This window comes from Channa argus, chromosome 3, assembly GCF_033026475.1.
Source record: "Channa argus isolate prfri chromosome 3, Channa argus male v1.0, whole genome shotgun sequence".
NCBI lineage: Eukaryota > Metazoa > Chordata > Actinopteri > Anabantiformes > Channidae > Channa > Channa argus.
This window is the reverse complement of record NC_090199.1, coordinates 21381951-21401607: the sequence shown is the minus strand read 5'-3', so window position 1 is coordinate 21401607 and position 19657 is coordinate 21381951. Positions and strand designations below refer to the sequence as shown.

General features: G+C 36.8%; 1 protein-coding gene across 8 annotated transcripts in view; it reads left to right on the top strand.

Moving 5' to 3' along the window:
* The window catches only part of LOC137123696 (complement C3-like), a 44691-nt gene that overhangs the window by 24656 nt on the left and 378 nt on the right, over positions 1 to 19657 (top strand). For 4 of the 8 annotated variants that reach the window (XM_067497811.1, XM_067497814.1, XM_067497815.1 and 1 more), the window contains 27 exons: positions 689 to 757; positions 2369 to 2566; positions 3285 to 3405; positions 5967 to 6058; positions 6156 to 6295; positions 7055 to 7270; positions 7515 to 7578; positions 7655 to 7744; positions 7894 to 8100; positions 8652 to 8730; positions 8870 to 9026; positions 9167 to 9262; positions 10098 to 10248; positions 10439 to 10524; positions 11245 to 11322; positions 11478 to 11633; positions 12030 to 12092; positions 13337 to 13418; positions 14561 to 14609; positions 14925 to 15015; positions 15150 to 15239; positions 16453 to 16570; positions 16903 to 16992; positions 18254 to 18346; positions 18421 to 18504; positions 18639 to 18689; positions 18845 to 18986. In XM_067497811.1, the coding sequence (XP_067353912.1) occupies positions 689 to 757; positions 2369 to 2566; positions 3285 to 3405; positions 5967 to 6058; positions 6156 to 6295; positions 7055 to 7270; positions 7515 to 7578; positions 7655 to 7744; positions 7894 to 8100; positions 8652 to 8730; positions 8870 to 9026; positions 9167 to 9262; positions 10098 to 10248; positions 10439 to 10524; positions 11245 to 11322; positions 11478 to 11633; positions 12030 to 12092; positions 13337 to 13418; positions 14561 to 14609; positions 14925 to 15015; positions 15150 to 15239; positions 16453 to 16570; positions 16903 to 16992; positions 18254 to 18346; positions 18421 to 18504; positions 18639 to 18689; positions 18845 to 18986 (2953 nt within the window). Of the gene's footprint in view, positions 1 to 688; positions 758 to 2368; positions 2567 to 3284; positions 3406 to 5966; positions 6059 to 6155; positions 6296 to 7054; positions 7271 to 7514; positions 7579 to 7654; positions 7745 to 7893; positions 8101 to 8651; positions 8731 to 8869; positions 9027 to 9166; positions 9263 to 10097; positions 10249 to 10438; positions 10525 to 11244; positions 11323 to 11477; positions 11634 to 12029; positions 12093 to 13336; positions 13419 to 14560; positions 14610 to 14924; positions 15016 to 15149; positions 15240 to 16452; positions 16571 to 16902; positions 16993 to 17089; positions 17141 to 18253; positions 18347 to 18420; positions 18505 to 18638; positions 18690 to 18844; positions 18987 to 19074; positions 19192 to 19657 lie in introns of those variants that run through there. The other 4 variants (XR_010913875.1, XR_010913876.1, XM_067497812.1 and 1 more) reach the window with 4 other exon arrangements.

Below are 19657 nucleotides of genomic sequence, written 5' to 3'. Positions count from 1 at the left end.
ATATCAGGCTGCAAAAAAACGAAACTGAAAAAATTGAAAAGGGTCTAAAAACTTTCAGTACACTGTATATTACAGTGTACTGTGTACTATCAATTATAATTGTTAATTAATTTAATCAGGGTTCTGATTAAATTAAAAACTCTCAAACTGTCTTAAAAACAATTTGATTTGGTCTTAAAAATATTGATAATTTTTAGGTTAAGTTGATTATTTTAACATAAAGTGAATGTTACTTAATTTTATATTAATAAATCATGCATTATGTGTTTTGGGGAAAACATTTACTTTAAACACTTTGGCAAAGTTGTGCCACCTAAAGTGATGCCTTTCAGGGAAAGTTCAGGGTAAAGGAGGTGTCTACTTCCCATACATAGATTAGAAGACAGTATTAGTGTGCATGTATCAGTGTCTATTGCAAAGTACATCAACTTAATCTATGCTTATAGTTCTGTTAATGCACAATCAAAAATTATATCATTGTTCTCTTGCACTGCAATAGTTCTTCTGCTACTCAGACAAAAGTCTTACATTTTACTTGTTTAAACCTTGTTTAAAAACAAGGACAAATGACAACCAATGGGCCAGAGAAATTACCTCATTCTGATATTACAGCATTCAGAATACTACTGTGTTGTAGGTTTTACCTTGTTGGATACTCTTTAAGAGATATTCTGTTTTACCTTTCCAGAATTTAAATGTCCAAACCCCAGCAGGAGGAAACGAGCTAGCACTTTACTTGAAGTAAAAACCAGCTTAGGTAAGAACCAACAACATTTATTTTCAAATTGTTTCTGAAGATTCATCATAGTGGTGCATTATTTCTCTAACAACAATGTAAAAGTGTTATTTTGGTAAAAAAAACAGATAATAAAGAAATATAATGCTGATTACAAAGTAACAACAATGTCATATATTGGTATAGATATTATAAAAAATTCAACAGGCTAATAAGGCACCAACACTAATACTGCATCACTGATTCTTAAAGTCAGAATCAGAATCTGTTTCATTATGCAAATACTAAACAAATGTCAAACAACTGTACAACAAATAAGTAATCTCTTGCATGATATATATTAATAAAGTGGTATGATAGCAGGACAAAAAATAAAACTTGATCCTGACTCAAATTATATGCTACAATTACTGCACTGAGTATGAATGTTATCATGGTTCCTACCTGCCCCCCTAAAAGTGGTGAATCCAGACTGTTGGCAGGGTGACCCTCGGGGGACACTTTAAAACAGGCACTGTTTTTTAAATTGACTGCTTTTAATGTGAAAGAGCCACAATAGGATGTTGGGCTATCATAGCAGAGGGTCCTTGGTCTTAACGAGAATTTGAAGTACAGCAAATTAGAAACTTTTTACACATGCACCAGAGTCTGTGTCCTCTATGAGTCTGTCATCAGTTAGATGTTCAGAGTTAAAGCGTTGTCAACTTTTCTGTGACTTCTCTGTGATGTTTCACTAAACAGGACACAAAGGCAACCTCTTTAGCTTCAAGCTAATTTTACCAGCAGCGGTATAATTTATTTTTGCCTCGATGTAGAGATGTACACTCACCACAGAAGAGCACACACAGCTTAAGTACAAACCCCCAGACTTATGACTTATGACTTTAAATAACTGTTAAAACCAGATCTGTGACGATGAAGTATTATTGTGAACATTTAAAGTCATCATGTTTTATTAAGCTAAACTCATGCCAAGTAGAATTTTTTTGGTAGAATTTCTCTAAAATGTGCAGCTTTTTTGAGAAGTATTTAAAAATGGGAACTCTTTGTTGCTCTCTTTTTAAAAAGTACAGTAAACCAAGTTGGTGGTGCAAGACAGGTGACTGGGACGGCTGGGAAAGTCACCCAAAGTGAATGGAACGGATTTTTCACTTTAACCTCTCAGTCCCTAATAACTACTGTCTTACTCTATGTTTCACAGAAACAGTTGCCATTACTTTAACAGACATTATTCATTAGGCCATGTTCCCATTGGATGGGGTAAACATAGTTTACAGTTTACAAGTTTTACAGGTTCCAATAGACTGATAGGACACGAGGAAATCTAGATTTTTTTGTATGGATTAATTTAGAGAAATAGGAACAACTTTGGATGAAAAAATGTCACGGATAATATGCCTGGACCCTTGTGGCTATCTGTTAGAGTGGGTTGGTATGTAAAACTCGCAACCTTCTAGCTTTGAGGCGGCATTATTAACCACTCCACCACCGTGCTGCCACAACAATATTTTTAATAGTTAAATACTTAAGGTGCCATGCATAAAATTTAATTCATAACATGTTGTTTATTTCTAGTTTGGAAATCTTTCTGAATATTGCATTTCACCTCTGTCTTTGAAAATCTCTTTGCAGTGAGCCAATATAAAGAAAAAAAGCAACGTGACTGTTGTTTGAGTGGCATGAGAGACACGCCACTCTCATACAACTGTGAAAGACGCAGCGAATACATCATGGATGGTGCAGCCTGTGTTGAGGCCTTTCTGCACTGCTGCAAGCAGCTGGAAAACCAGCGAGCGGAGATGAAGCATGACAGCCTCCTACTGGCTCGCAGTAAGAGACAAGATGAGGAGCCACTTTGGTCACAATTTGTCCTCTTTTTTCCTTCCTTGTGGTGTGTCATAGCTATTTGCTATACTTGTGTATTACCAGTGAGGGTTTACAAACTATTTGTAAAGATGAATTTAAAGAAATATGAACAACTTCGGATGAATACAATGCCATAGACATGCATGGAGCCTGGTGGCTCAATTTTAGAGGATCAGGTTGGAATGCAGAAGGCCACGGGTTTGAAATCCACCCCACCAGCTGTAGCCTCATCCAACGACCAAGGGGCTCCCTTGGTGCCGGTCCCGAGCCCAGTTATAATGGGAGGGTTGCAGCAGCAAGGATCCAGCATAAAAACTCATGCAAAATCAAAAAACACTGTATGACACAGAGAAGACACGATTAACCAGTTTAGAAAACAAGTACAAGGAATAGATTTTAAGGATATATTGCAGTCTGGTGGACAACACAGAAAGACTTTTTTCAATTTTGACAATTTTGTAAGAAGTGCTTCTCTTACAAAGCAGATTCTTTCAGCTTAGTATTTGTAGTTCATTCATGTACTTCAGCAACATCTGCATTCACATTATTCCTTTCATTGCATAGCTGTATATGTTTTCATGTTACACATTCATGTTTACCTATTACCAGCAGATCAGATTTTCATGGAAGTTATGTCATTGTATGCATATTTTAAAAACCTTTCGAAAAACCCACATTTCAGGTGAGGAAGATGACAGCAGTTACATGGACAGCAATGAAATTGTTTCTCGAACAAAGTTCCCTGAAAGTTGGCTATGGACAATTATCAACCTACCTGCTTGTTCTACAAAAACACCAAACTGGTAAGCCAACTGAAGCACACACAGTGATAAAGGAAGGTAAACCAATTTAACAATACATGTAGTTAAGAGTTTGTAACTTTTGTCAGGCTGTTTTTAACTAAAATACATACTGCCAGTCTAATACACTTTTATCTGACTATGTAAGATGCACCTTGATATAAGATGTATAATAGACTTTCTATTGTTAACACTTGATACCAGCAACCGATATTGGGTCTAATACTCCCCTTTTGTACTCCTACTTGATACCGTGCCCCATTATGCATTAACCTCACATAGGTTGAGCAGTTGGTGGAGGCAGTCTGTGGTTTAGTGCTGTTTTGAGATAAGTGACCATGACATACACTCCCCTCTAAAAGTATTGGAGCAGTGAAGCTAATTCCTTTATTATTGCTGTAAACTGAAAACATTTGGGTTTGAGATCAAAAGATGAATGTGAAACAAGAGGTATACATTTTAGCTTTTATTTCCAGGCAATTACATCTGGATCGGATATACAGCTGAGAAGATAGCACTTTTGTTTGAAACCACCCATTTTTCATGTGAGTATTGCAACATGTGACTGACAGGTGTATTTTGTTGCCCAGGTGTGTCCTATGACATTGATTATTCAAACAATAAATAGCACTAAACACTCAATTTCAGATTTGGGATTTGCCTGTTCAGACTGCATTTCTAGTTAAGAGGTGTAACCAGAATGAAAACCAAAGAGCTGTGTGTGGGTGAAAAACAAGCAATTGTGATGCTTAGAGTAGTACAACCATTTGATGAGACAAAGATTAACCTTTACAAAAGTGATGGAAAGGCTAAAGATTGGAGAAAGAAATAATATGCTCATGATCCTAAACATACAAGCTCATCTGTGAAACACAGTGGATGCAACAGTAATGTTATGGCTTTTTCTGGGACAGACTCATTAATCTTTTTTGATGATGTAAAACATGATGGCAACAGCAAAATGAACTCAGATGTCTTTAGAAACATTTTGTGTGCTATTTTAAAGAAAGATGTAAACAAACTGATGGGGAGATCCTTCATCATGCAACAAGATAATGACCCAAAACACACTGTCAAAACAACTGAGTTCATCAGAGGCAAGGTGAGGGTGGTTTTAGACTCAAACCTTACAGAGCATGTATTTTACCTGCTAAAGAGGAGACTGAAGGGAGTAACCACCCAAAACAAACAACAACTGAAAGAGTCTGCGGTGAAAGCATGGAAAATCATCACAAAAGAAGAATTCAAAAGTTTGGTGATGCCAATAGGTCACGAGCTTAATGCAGTTATTCCAAACAAAGAATTTGCAACTAAATATTAGGTCTTATTCACTTTAATCTATTTTAGGTCTATCTGTTCCAATGGGCTCAAACAAAAGGTGCTATCTTCTAAGTTGTGTATATGATCCAGATGTAAATACCTGGAACTAAAAGCTGAAATGAAATGATCTCAAACCCAAATGTTTTCCGTCTACATAAAAAAAGGAGAATTGTCCTCACTGTTACACTACTTTTTGAGGAGAGTGTAGGTAAACTGACTGCGAAATCTGCTCTGCTAAAGTCTGCTAAAGATAATTTTCTCAAGATTATTTCAAATATGTATATTATCTACATCAGTGAAAATGGAAGGAGACCTAAAGTAACTAGAAATGTACCTGAAATTCACTTTGTTTAAATAGTTATTTTACCTTCACATTCTCTATAGATTACACAGTCCATGTTGTCCATGGCTCTCCACCCCAAATCTGTGGTCTGTTCAACTTTTTTTCTTTCTGTTCTTTTCATCATAAATTGCTCAGTTTATAAAGCATAGTTCTCTACCATACTTTCTTTTGCAGAAGACGACACAATAATTTCATCTCTTCAGTGTCTGCCCAGTGTCTCTTATACTGTAACTCTTAACTCTTAAGTCTTTAGTGTCAAGCAACTGATACTAGAAACACAATAGTTCAGTAGGCGTATCAGTACTTGGTATCAGTTTTACTTGTCAAACTATTAAAAAATTGTATTGAGACAGCCCTATAAAAAAAACTAAAAAATAGAGTGTAACATGTACATTTCATAGAGTGGCATTAAATTTTTAGCCAAACAAAAGATATGCAGGAAACCTACTCTAACTACTGTAGCACAGATCGAATTAATCACAAGAAAGCAACAAGCAACATTGCATTCTCTATAGCCAAAAACCTTTATTGGATACTAAAAATTGGAGCAATGAAAATTAAATGGGTTTTTACTTTTATTTTTTGTTTTTGTGTTTTGTTTTTATTTGACTTATCTATAAGTAGAATATATAAATATTGTAAGGATATGTATGTAAAGAGTGCTATACGTAACCCAGTACAATCTATGAGATATAAAAAGATATATGGTAATATATTCAAAGTATATTACAATCCATCCGATTCAATATATCATTTAATTTATGGCAGTTAAATAAAGCCATTAATACTGTGCTCATCTGTTTTGCCACGTCGGACTGCCCACTGCTATGTGTCTTCATGACACCACCAAAATGCAACTATTTTTGCATCTGACACACATCCTGCTTTCTGTTTATTTCAGTGCCACCACATTTTATAAATACCAAAGTGCAGTTTTGAAAGACTCAATTACAACATGGCTGTTCACTGGCATCAGCCTTTCAAGACATCAGAGTGTGTATTCCCATTGCCACTAAAATCTTAAAATCACAACACCCTCTTTTCTTTAACTCTGTTTCATGCCATTCCTATTTCTCCTTTCAACATAAAGGTATCTGTGTGGCTGATCCACTGGAGGTAATTGTGCAGAAGCTCTTCTTCATTGATCTCAGGCTGCCTTACTCTGCAGTCCGTGGAGAGCAGCTGCAAATTAAGGCCATCCTCCACAACTACAGTCCTGATGATGTCACTGTAAGGTTAACAATTGTTTTCCTATGGTTCATGACAAATGTCATTCAACTTATTATAGTTTGCTTCAGCAAGAGAGTAGGTGTGTATTCCTCATCAGGGGTTACCAAGGAGGGTAAGCCCCCGATGAGGCTCCAGCCTGATTTTGAAGCAGGAACATCGGTGTTGGTCTTTAACGCCGGTAACATTGACTTCGTCCAGCTTGAAATCCAACATGCTCATTTCAAACACAGTAAGAAGTAGTAATTCTATAACGGTTATGTGATGTTACACAGGCACCTCCATAGCTGTGCAATGTTTCTCTGCTTGCATCAAGCCCGGCCGATGGTCTGCCCTTGGGAGCCATATACTCCACTGTGATTGGTTGGTTTGTTCAGCTCCAGCTTGCACAAAAAAAGAGCCTTCCACACACATCGCGGTAAAGTGCCATTCATGTAAGACTCACGGGTCGCACTAACATTAAACTTTCATATCGTCTGCTGGCCACAAAATATCGTCTCGTGGGCCACAATTGGCCCGCGGTCCGTGAGATTGAGACCGCTGAAATAGAGGTTTTAGATAGAGCAACATATGCTCCCATTCAGACCTCAGCTGACTTTTGTAAACTTGGATCTTCACATCTTCCCAACTTTTTAGGAATTTGGGTTCTGCTACATATCTAGATTCTCAAAAAATTAATCATGTTGCATCTGCTTCATAAACAGGTATCTATCTGCATTCAAACACACACACATTGACTAGTTATCTTGTCTGTTTTACAAGGTGCGTGTGGATCTGATTGAGAATCAGCATGTGTGCAGTTCAGCCTCTCGACGTAGGAGGTATCGTCAGGAGGTTGAAGTTGGGTCTGGATCTACACGATCTTTACCCTTCATCATTATTCCCATGAAAGAAGGAGAAGTCGAGGTTGAAGTCAAAGCAGCTGTTAAAGACTCATCATTTCTCCATGATGGAATCATGAAGAAACTGCTGGTAGTGGTAAGACAAACAGAATTTTGACAGACATCGTTGTACCTCACTTGTAAGTCGCTTTGGATGAAAGTGTCTGCTAAATGACTAAATGTAAATGTAAATGTAAATTTTGTGTTTGCTTTGGAGCTTGGTCAACTGTAATAAGACTTCTTTTCTTTTTACAGTGCAAACAATCAAACCTGAGGAAAACAGTGTTTTGAAACATTTGTTTGAAATTAATCATTATTGTAAATATGTGATTTTTTTACAGCCTGAAGGCATACACACAAAATCCTTAAAGAACATAACTCTTGACCCTGTTAATAAAGGTGTAGGTGAGTTTAATATTTAAAGACCACAAACCCAGATAATCTTTTCATCTGATAGCCCAACTTATGTTTCTTCCTTTAGGTGGCAAACAAGAAGAAATTCTGAGCAGTAAAATACCTAATAAAGATATAGTTCCCAACACACCTGCCGCTACACGCATCTATGTGACAGGTTAGCTAAAGTATATATTGTGTTGTGCTATAATGACTGTACCATGAAGTTTCTAAAAGTGTGGAAACAGTTGAAACTGACCACCCCACCTGGTTGGAAGAGACCATTGCACGTTTTAATATTTCTGATGATCCCATATGCTCATTCAGGAAGAGAGCAGTTAAGTGCACTGGTGGAGAACGCCATTAGTGGAAAATCTATGGGTTCTCTGATCCAACAGCCATCAGGCTGTGGAGAGCAGAACATGATCGCCATGACCCTGCCTGTCATTGCAACCACATATTTGGACAAAACCAACCAGTGGGAAACTGTAGGCTTTGAAAAACGCAATGAAGCTCTCGTACATATCAAAACTGGTAAGCTGCCAGATATATTTATTCACACAGAGATCAGAAATTATTTTTGACTGAGCAGCCTCCTAAACTGGTTTCCAGTGGATAAGATGACAATAGTATGTTGGCCCTGAGAGCTCAGTACACAATAGATAAAATTCAAGAAAAAAACAAAAAAAACCATCATCAATTTGATGAGCGCAACCAAATGACAATGTGCCAGAACGGAAATGGCTCGAGGAGCGACTTTAAATACATTTGCAAATGTCCATCACTTTTCAGTGTCCCCTAAAAACATTGCTATGACAGTTGATCTGGTGGACACTAATAATGAGAGACATTTAGTTTTCTTTATTTATTTTTAGTTGCTTCCTGGGCCATTTCCATTGTGTTGTGGTTTTTGTAGCGTGTTTCATCTTTTGGTTGTGTTGTGGCTTTTGCAGTGTGTTTCTAAATGCTGCGCCTGTGTTGTTAAATTAATTAAGTAGCTTTTTTATTTGCTTTGGTCTCTCAGGGCCACTTTACAATAGAGTTGAATGGTAACAACTATAAAGCTGTGTGTTTTGTTTGTCTAGGATACCGTAATGAGCTTGTGTACCGTAAACAAGATGGGGGTTTTGCTGTGTTTAAAGAAGAACCTCATCCTAGCACCTGGTGATTGAACAGTTATTTTTTCACATTTTTATTTAATTTTGAATCTGAATAGCTAAGATGATTTTAAATGTACTATTATATTTAGGCAGTTGTTTAATTAATGCAAATCATAAACCTTTGTGCCCTCTCTTCTCCTAAGGCTTACGGCTTATGTTGCCAAAGTGTTTGCCATGGCCTATGATCTGGTGGGTGTAGAGGAAGACATAATCTGCGAGGCTGTGAAGTTTCTGATAGGTAAACAGGAATCCAGCGGCACGTTTAAAGAAGCTGGACGGATTATCCATGGAGAAATGATTGTGCGTGATAGTAAAATCAGTCGTTATCCTTGGTGTCCTGTTTTTTTTATTATCATTGTGTGTCATGAAAGCCGATGTTTAATAATGATGATAGTCATGATAAAGATTGCACTGACATATTTGGATTTGCGTATATTTAGGGTGATGTGCGTGGCAAAGACTCAGATGCCTCCATGACAGCCTTCTGCCTCAGTGCTATGCAGGAGTCACGCAGGATATGTAACAGAACTGTTAAAGTGAGTACCTAGCCTGCAAAGAGTGTATTTTCTTTATTTCTGCTTCTTTTTTCCCAGCTGCTTGCCCCACTTTCCTAAAAACATGTTCACAATTTAATATGGCTAAAAAAAAACCCTATATTTAACATTAAGGTTGACAAAGTTCCTACAGTAATTAATGCAAATGTGTGGTGGACTCATACTCCCCACACTAATATGGGGAGCTGTTTAAGATAAAAAATGTAAATACCTACTGATGCAGAGGGAAATGTTAAAGCACCTGCAAATGGTGCTAAGTTATAAACAAATTAGGACTAGTGGACAAACGACACTTCTAGAGCTTTCAGAGCTTTTGTGTTTACTGGCTGACTCAGTTTGGCCCAAAAAGCTTTTTTTTTTCTATATGAAAAGAAATCGCTGTTACAGTGAATACATTTTTATCAGCTTCACAAACTCTGTAAATTGATTTGACATTTGATTTCCTTATCCGAATATGATTTATTCAGTCCAGTATCATTTGCAATGTGTAAGGGAATGTTGGGATTTTTTGTTTTTTAATTTTATTACTGTGAGTGCAGGGAGCCAACAGGAAGCCTGCTGTCACCGCACATGTTCATCCTCTAGCAGCCAAAAAGCCTTGAAACTGTTTTTTCAGAGTATGTGTGACCAAGCAATATTTACAGTATGAGTGAATAATCTAGTGTACAGTTTTTCATAGTTCATTTATGTAAATGCAGCAGTAGTTTCTGGTTTGTTCCCATTTCTTTAAACAACTCTTATTTTTGCATTTTTACCATTTACTCCATCCCTTGACGTACTGTAGCTTTTAAGACATTTGTCTTTTCCTTTTTCCCAGGGTCTTTCACGCAGTATAGACGAAGCAGTAACCTACCTGGAGAAGCGTCTGCACAACCTAACCAACCCATATGCTGCTGCAATATCATCATATGTCTTGGCCAATGAAGGGAAACTTCAGAGGCAGATCCTTTCCAAGTTTATATCTCCAGGTTTAGTTACTAAGCTATTTTCTTAAAAATAGAAAAAAAAGTTTAGACTTAAGATAAAGTGGTGTAAACCTTTTACATATCCACATATGCATCTTAATGATTATGAGACCTGGACTCAAGTACGTGTGAGATTGTGTGAACTGAAAGTCAGGGAGGTTTGTTAAAGGTATAAAATGTCTGTCTTTCTCAGAGTTAACCCATTGGCCTGTTGGTGACACACATCTTTTCACACTGGAGGCCACAGCTTATGGTTTGCTGGCTCTGGTCAAGGTCAAGGTAAGTTGTGTATTTAATCAGAATGTCATAGTATGGAAAAAATACAATTTAATTTGAACTATATGGATGGTTTGACACTTGGTAACAAGAGTCACTGTGCTTTACAGACATAAAATAGCCATGTTCTGTAATACCTTGTATAAAATCATCAAACTCAGGCTAAAAGCAGGATCTCGTAAAGTCTGTAACATAAACATTTAAGAAGTCATTAAAATTAATAATAAGATAACTACAAATATTCTAGCACAAATGTTATACTTTAAAACAAAAATAGAAATACTTAATAGAATCAAAAATGGAATTACTTTGCATAGATTAAAATTGACTTAGTCTGAACAGCATATAAATTATTTTAGTTTAAAGTTTAAATATTACATAAAACATAAAAGTTGATATTTATTTATTTATTTATTTATTATAGAAAACAACCCATAAAAGTTGCTTCATCAGGACTGTGTAGATGTTGTCGTTGAAACATTTGAACTGTCCTCCATCTGTCATTTGATATTGATATTATTTATTTTTAATTTGTTGGTTTTATGGTATTACAATTTTTAATAGCCTTGCTTGTTTACATAATAATAAGGGATGGGAAATTAAAAGAACATGATGCTGAAACTTGTAATTTGAAAACCCAAAGGCACTGATAAATAGGACTTTGATTATAATGACAGTCTATGACAGAGATCTGACAGCCTTTCTTGATCTTTATTACTAAAGGCTTTTGATGATGCCAGACCTGTTGTCAGATGGTTTAACCAACAGCAGATAGATGGTGGAGGCTATGGATCAACTCAAGTAGGACTCTCCTCACCCTGTCATTCATTCTGTTTCCATGTTCATCTGTCAGTAGTGCAGCTGTGTTTATTTAGTTAAGTGATGTCAGTGATCACTTTTAAGCTACTGACTAATTTAGCAATTTCTGACCCCACTGTCTCTATTTCTCTTTCCAGGCTACTATAATGGTGTACCAGGCAATAGCTGAATACTGGGTCAGTGCTAATGAAGAGGAGTATGATGTGAATGTGGATATTGTGTTCTCCGAAAGAAAAAACCCTGTTAAGTTCAACTTTAACAGAGATGACCACTATACAACTAAAACATCCGAGGTGAACATACAATTACAGCTGCATTACTTAAAATTAACTGGCTTGGCAAGATACTGCAAAGTGATAACCTAATTTAAATCTTCATACTATACAAAAGATTTATAGACCTACTGAATATGATTCTAAATATCAATTAAGCCATTTCTTTTTCAACATAATATCTTGTAAATATGAGATCCATATCATGTAATTACAAGATAAGGTGTTAAAAGATAACATTTTTCTATTTTGAACTTTAATCTTACTGAACATTTACATTTAGTCATTTGGGAAAGGCTTTTATCAGAAGTGTTTTTTTGTAGTTTCAGTGCATATGAAGTTGTGAACGAGTCCCAATGAATGGGGCTTTCTTTTTGTCTTTTTCCGATGCTTGTATTCCCTATTAAATCCCAACAGGTCAAAAGCATAAACAAGAATGTTAAGGTGATTGCCACAGGAACAGGAGAAGCAACAGTGAAAGTGAGTATAACACATGTTCATGTTTTTGCACCTCAGACATACAAAATAGTTTTATATTTTATTTTATAGTAAAAACTTATATTGTTTTGTAATTTTGATTACATATTTAAAGGATTAGTTCTGGATTTTAAGTAGATGTTAATACAGTGCTGAGGTGCTTATGTAGTCCTTTTTAAAAGTATTGGTTAACTTAGAAGTTGTGTGTGATTTCTCAGTCACCAGCTGTCAGCCAGACACACCCTCAGTTTGTTCAATCCAACTAAGGATTAACATAGTTGATGCTTGCATTTGTTCAGGTTGTTTCTAAAGAGATACGCATTGGATGATAGTGTTCAACATACTCTTCCTCTTGGATGATCACAGTCGATGTTCTGCAAGAACATGTGAAAAACACAGCTGTAACATCTCCAACTAACAGCTAACAGAGTATTACAAAGGATTACATGCTCACTATTCTTTTGGTTTTTTAAGGTCCTTGAAAATGAGTATGTAAAATACTAGACTATAATCAGCAGGTTGTTACCTCACCATTGTAGAAACAAATCTTAGTTTATGGGGTATATTATGATAACTAATAGAAATCGAGTTAATGGTTGCATTTAGGTTTTTATTTTTTACCCATATTCTACCTTCTACATCTACCATCAAAAAGCTGGTAGGCGATGTCCCTCCACTGCCGCACGGCAAGGAACTTCACAAACACAAAAAACTCAGTATAGCTTAGTGGCACTGATTAGGTATCGTATGAGTCTCAGCTGAACTTTAGAGTGCATTTTGCATGGAACAAGGCCTCTGCAGTTTGTCCCTGTTTTTTACAGCATAGTCGCCTTCTGAGTAACGTTTACGGCACCTGTTCTGGTTAGAGGCAGTTGTGGTGACTAAGTCCTATTATCATCTATGTACACACCTCAATATTCTATTAAGACTAGCTTCAAAAATCTTGAGTTGTTCCTGTGTTTGTCATTCCCTTTGAAAACACAGACTACTGAGTTTTGTATTACTTTAAAACATTTAACTCTAAAGTCTACAAGTGACAGCACTATAGCTGAATATTGAAAAACAAACCCCCGCCAAAATTGCCTGAAGTCTAATTGCATATATATTTTAGCAATGTTATTGCATTTCTATATCAAAGCAATTACCTTGATAAGTACAATGTTATTAGCAATAGGTAATAGTTGTCAAACAGTTGTCATTTGTAATTATTTGTAATTATCCTTTAAGTTAATCTTTTCTTGTCCCAGATGGTTTCGCTGTATTACGCTCTGCCTAAAGAAAAGGAAAGCAACTGCCAGAAGTTTAACTTGTCGGTGGAGCTCATTCCAGGTGATTTGGTTTCCTCTTTCTCTTCCTTTCACCAAAGAAATGATACAAATACATTTGCAGTTTCAAACTTTTGACAGTTTCCGCCATTGTGCCATGGAATAGAAAACAAAAAATATTTTGGAAAAGATGATAAAATCTGTTACCATAGAAAGTTCACAGACAACCTGTTAAGGCATAATACCCAATATATTTCCCATGATTATAATGGACTATGCATGGAGTAGGAACCATTTTGCTGCTGTGAAAATGTGATGTTTTTTTCATATCCGTCAATCGAGACGCCCATGGAGCAGATACAATTCCATTTTACCAAATGTCTCTATCCACACTGACTCTGAGACCTGCATTGTTTCCCCCCGACATACTGTGTAGTGAAGCATAATATCTAAAGACAGAGGTTTAATTCTTTAATTCTAACTGCTGCAAATGTTTTCAGTATCTGTAATGACTAATCCAACCCCCTGTGTCAGGTTAGCATCACCGTGAGCTTTTTCCATTCAATTTTGGTGAGGCAGTGGCGGCCTAAAGGTTAGAGAATTTTGTTTATTAATTCGGAGTAAAAAGAAAACAAAGACAAAAAATCTACCCTGTGTAGCATGGTAAGCAATGACATTAACAAATGTACAGGGCAGAAAACCATTGTTGATTTATTTCTGCTGAGCCAACGCCTTGTGAGGACAGTTTATCCTGTTGCTGTCCATTTGTCTTCCTGGGCAGACACACAGACAACAGAAAGGCTGCAGGTCACAGTCAGTGTGGAGTGGAGCACTTATAAACCACTCACGTCTCGCCTCCAGGATGAATCACCTTTAAGGGTTGTTCAAACACTGAGGCACACAGAGACCATTGTATTGGAATTTAAGGGTTCTTTTTCTGAAGTTAGAGCCAACACATGACTATAAATTGTAGTGTAACAATTGTTGTGCGTCTCATGACAAATTAAACACTTGGACAGGCGGACCTTTAATTGTTAGAGTAAAATAATTATTTGGCTATCATTTTTATAAGCTATTGCTTTTTTGAAATCTCTGTTGATGACAGTGTCAAATTAAACCTGAATCTCTTTTGATCTGCTTATCTATATGTTTTATCGCATTATTTTAAATAAAAATTACAATGATTTTAATGTTTTCTTCCTCCAGTGAAAATGGATCTGGATGAGAAGATATACAAGCTGAAAATATTGGTTTTGTAAGTACAAGATGTTGTACAGACAACTGTTATATTAATATATAACACAGAAGAAAAAGGTCCAAATGATGTTCACCAAACTGACAAATATCAATAAAAATATATATGAATCTGTAAATCTGTACTACATTATTTAGTCCTGGCACTAATTTGGCACAGTTTTTACAGTTGACGACTTTCCTGACACAACCCTTGCCACTTTTCTGGACATATGTTGTGCTTACATACATGTCAGGCAGCTAAGGGGTTCAGAGTCTTGCCAAGGGAAACTTCTTGGTTTATTTTACTATGTTATTCTGTTCATTCTGTGTACAGTTACAAAGACAATGCGCGTGATGCAACTATGACAATCTTGGATATTGGCTTGCTAACTGGCTTCACTGTTAACACAGATGACCTAAACTCTGTAAGATTTATTCCCAAACATTACCAAAAATATTAAATACCAATTTTATTCAAAGGTCAGTGTCACAGACAGGATTTCTTTAAGTTTTTATCTTCTCTAACTGTGTGTTTGTGTGTTTGTGTGTGTGTGTGTAGTTGTCTAAAGGATGTGCCCGCACCATTTCAAGATATGAGATGGACAAAACCCTGTCAGACAGAGGGTCACTCATCATTTACTTAATCAAGGTAAGACACCAGGTGCTGTTTTTGTCAAATTCAAATTGGCATTGTAGGTTCATTATTTGCAATAATGCAAATTGATTTCTTGTAATATTTAAAAAATTAGGAGGTTAAAGGTAACAGAAGGAAAATACCATGTTCTGATTATTATATGTGTAATGGCAAGAATCTGGCGATATAATTTACGCTCACCGGCCACTTTGTTAGTTACACCTGTGCAATTTTATGCAATCCAAAAGTTGAGAAATTATAATATTGTACAGCTGTACCTAATATACTGGCCAGTGAGTGTAAATCACAATAAATGGGTCACAGTTGAAAAGGTGGGTTCAACAGATGAATGTCGGGTGAGTGTATGACTGTTCGCAAGATAAGATACTGCAATGTTTTAAATCCAATTTTAGGAGAATTGTAGCATAAACAACATCATATGCAAAAATCTTACTTAAAACAAATCACAAATGTACCACATTTATCACAGTGCCTGTAACCTCCAGCATGGCACCAATAGTTCTGATGCTTCAACTGTTCACAGCATGCTAGCAACTCTCTCTGCTAAGGGGCACCTTTGTTTTTACCTCCTTGTACAACATGGGGATAGAGATGAACATGATGACTTGTCAGAACTCCAATGTTCACTTTACACAGGAACTGTCATCTGGCCCTCACTGTCACTTCCTGCCCTGGACTTATATTTTGTTCCCCTTTTTTCTCCACTTCCTGTCCCCAGTTAATTTCTCCAGCTTACCAGTCATCAGCAGTCACAATTGTTTTCAAATCGCAGCTCTGGTTAATGGTAGGGTTAGATTTCCAATTCAATTTCTTGATGGTGGACTGGAAGCTCAATGGGTAGAGCAACCAGATGGGATGCAGAAGCTGTAGGACCAAATCCCAGCCTACCCATCAGGTGTGTCTGTGAGCAAGACACTCTGTGCTAGCTCCTGAGATGCATCACTCCCCCACACCCAACATTGCTTCAGGTCTATGACAAAGGGGTAGACTCAGAGGCAGAATTAATCACTCCCAGACAAAAGGCTCACCTAGAGAAGGACACCAGTGGGCTAATTGCTTATATTCCTCAAAAATACTGACATAAAAGAAGTCAAACCCATGTGACAGGAAGAACAAAAGAAAACAAGTACTTAAAGAAACCCATGGATTTGGTGCATTTTAAAGGCCAACAAAATTATTTTGACATTTGTTTGACATCTCTTTCTAGGTTTCTCACAGACAACCAGAGGAGATCACTTTTAGGATCCATCAGACGCTGAAAGTGGGCGTCTTACAACCTGCTGCAGTGACTGTCTATGAGTACTATGACCACCAACAAAATAACGGTGTGTCTCAAAAACACTCTTTGTCTGAAGCTAACACACATACCCTTACACACATACTGGAACAAAAGTCTGTCTGCAGGCTGCATGTCATAAAATGTAAACAGAGTTTATTTTATCTTTTCCATACCCTTTACTGAGTAGTCCTCATATGTACACACATGTGTACAGACTAACAATAAATCCACCACATTTTAGCTTCAAGGTCTTCATTGTGTCAATACGGATACATTAAAAGATTAACTTTGAAAATATATAAAATGCATTTTGGTGTACTCTGATCTGGTAAGTAATTACCTCAAAATACCTTACAAATGTTTTAATTCATGTTGTAGAGACACACTGTGTGAAATTCTACCATCCAGAGAGGAGAGAAGGAGAGTTACTAAGACTCTGTAAAAGTAATGAATGCACATGTGCTGAAGGTAGGTGAACTGTTAAAGCATACATACATTATTACATTCAAAACTTATTGTATAACATTGTAAACCACTTGTTTACTGCTCCAATCCTTTTCTCCAGAAGCTACAGTATAAATTACAGATGTTAGTTGCCCTGAGTCCCTGCTCTACGGTACCATTTCAACAACACTTCATGATTCATATAACAGTAGCCTAGAAGTATTCCTAACATTATAGTGTGTGTATATGTATTTCTAGAAAAATCCCAACATTGATTATCTAGTACTACTGTGAAAATTTTGTGATTAATCGACCAACCCAAATTTGGACCTGACCCTACTTAGGTCATCTGGTTCAGATGATGCGTCACTGTAACTGCAACTCCAAGGTGCTATCGTTGTTGAGGCGAGATAAACCATTAGATCTGTTGGAACTGAAAAGTGTTTATATATAGTGTGTGTGTATGTGTGTGTATACATACCTCCTTGCTAACGAGAGTTGGAAACACGAGTCACAATAGCTCAGACACCACCCGGGTCAACAAGGTTCATTTCAGGTGTTGGGGAAGCAGGGGAACCTGATGAGAAGTGGGCTACTGGAAAAAGAACAAGACATTCATGGACAGCAAGAGGGGATACATTCAGAGGATGTGGGACCTTTGAGACTTGACAACTGGTAGCTCAGTGTTCTAATATCTGCAAGGAACACCTGCTATCACAAGTAGAGATTGATGAGGTACAACACAAATGCTACGGCAAGGGGAAGCCAGGATGACAGGTCAGGGGGGACATATCATCACTATCTCCACAATCAGAGATTGAATGGCAAGCTTAATTACCTTAATGCAATGGGTATTTGAAAAACAACCCTAGTAGCCAACTTCCAGCCAAATGCCCAGGTTAGCTTCAAGTGCGGTGATCACCAAGAGAATGCTCTGTCTCCACTGTTGGTTTGCTTAGCCCTGAACCCCTCAGCCAGATTATCGCCAAAAGTGGTTATGGATACCAGCTATGGAATGAAGCAACCATCAGTCACCTCCTCTACATAGATGACATGGAGTGTGTCAGGAGTGCCAGGAGTGAAGACATCATCTTACTGATCCATACCAACTTTGGAATGTCATTCAGACTGGAAAATTATGGTCGGATCTTAGTTCTTGGTTGTCCAAGGACAATGTCACCCCGCTGTCTAGTCTTTTATAGTTTATACATTTGCAGGAGGTGCACACACACTAACTTGATTTAATCAGTTGTATACTAAATTTATGCCCAATGTGTATTTCCAGAGAACTGCAGTATGCAGAAGAAAGAAAAAATTAATAATGAAGATCGCACAGATAAAGCCTGTGAGACTGAAGTAAACAGCAGAACAGACTATGGTAAGAGTTTGTGGTGAGTGAGCGACTGACTGACTGACTGACTGACTAACAATCTATCACTTGCCTTTCCTCAGTTTACAAAGTGAGAGTGGAAAACTTTACAGCCGATTTGTCCACTGATATTTACACAATGCGGGTTGAGAGAGTCATCAAAGAAGGTGGGTATTTATTTAATATATGATATGACTGTGAATGTTTTAGAGTACAACAGTTAAATTGTTATTTTTCATTTGTGGTCATATGAAATTTGTAATGTATTTCCTGTCTCTGTTAATCAAAATTTTTTTTACAGGGAGTTACGATACTTGTCAGATGTTGATAAAGGAAGATGCAACGATAGAAAGTGAGAATTTATTTTATTTTAACATTTATTTAAAAACTGCTGGATCTTTATTTGCCTTTAGTGTTTTTTATAGTTATACCAGAAAACAGCCTTAACATTATTTTAACATGTGTTATATATAATGGATTTTCTCTTTTCTTGGATGTTAATAACAGACAACTGTGACATTGCTCCAGAGGGTAAACTGCGCACATTTCTCAGTTATCGGCACTGCAGAGTGGCTTTAAATCTGAAAATAGGCAAATCCTACCTTATCATGGGCTTGGCCAGAGATATCAGTCAAGGCGAGAGCCAGTCGTGAGTAAACAAGGACTACCAACTATTCAGTCTGTACACTCTATTGTCCCGTTTACTATTCTCTCTTTAATTTCTTTTTAACATGTAGATTGTAGAGTGGATGACCCTGACAGAAGATTTAAAAACTGGGATTTATGACAACTGGGTGCATGAAATATTTGTGGTGATTGAACAACTTTGACTGATTTGCACATTAATACAGATGGTAAAGTTTTCAGTCACATGATACTGATAGTTAAACAATAGGCAGCAGAGAAAGAATCAAATATGAAAACCCAAAGATAAGTCTGTGGACTGATGAATATCTAACGTCTTAGAGATTACTCTGTAACCCTTACCAGCTACATGCAAATTAACAAATCTTGATCGTAGGTCTTATGAAATCTTTTTGCGAGGCTGATGCAGTTTGTGAATAGCACACTGATACTGTTTGAGTGAAACTCTAAACCACACATTCATTCTCATGTTATTGATTGGACTGCAGGTTTGCTGACATCTCACTCCAGTTTACATTTACTGATGTCAAAAGCCTAGTGTTGTTTTAACTTTATTCACCATCACTTTTTATGTTTAACAGGCATATTTACTAAAAACATTAAAAATCATGACTCTTTGTGTTTTACCAGGTTTGAAATATGTGTAATGTGTTGTGTTATGTTGATATTTGAGAC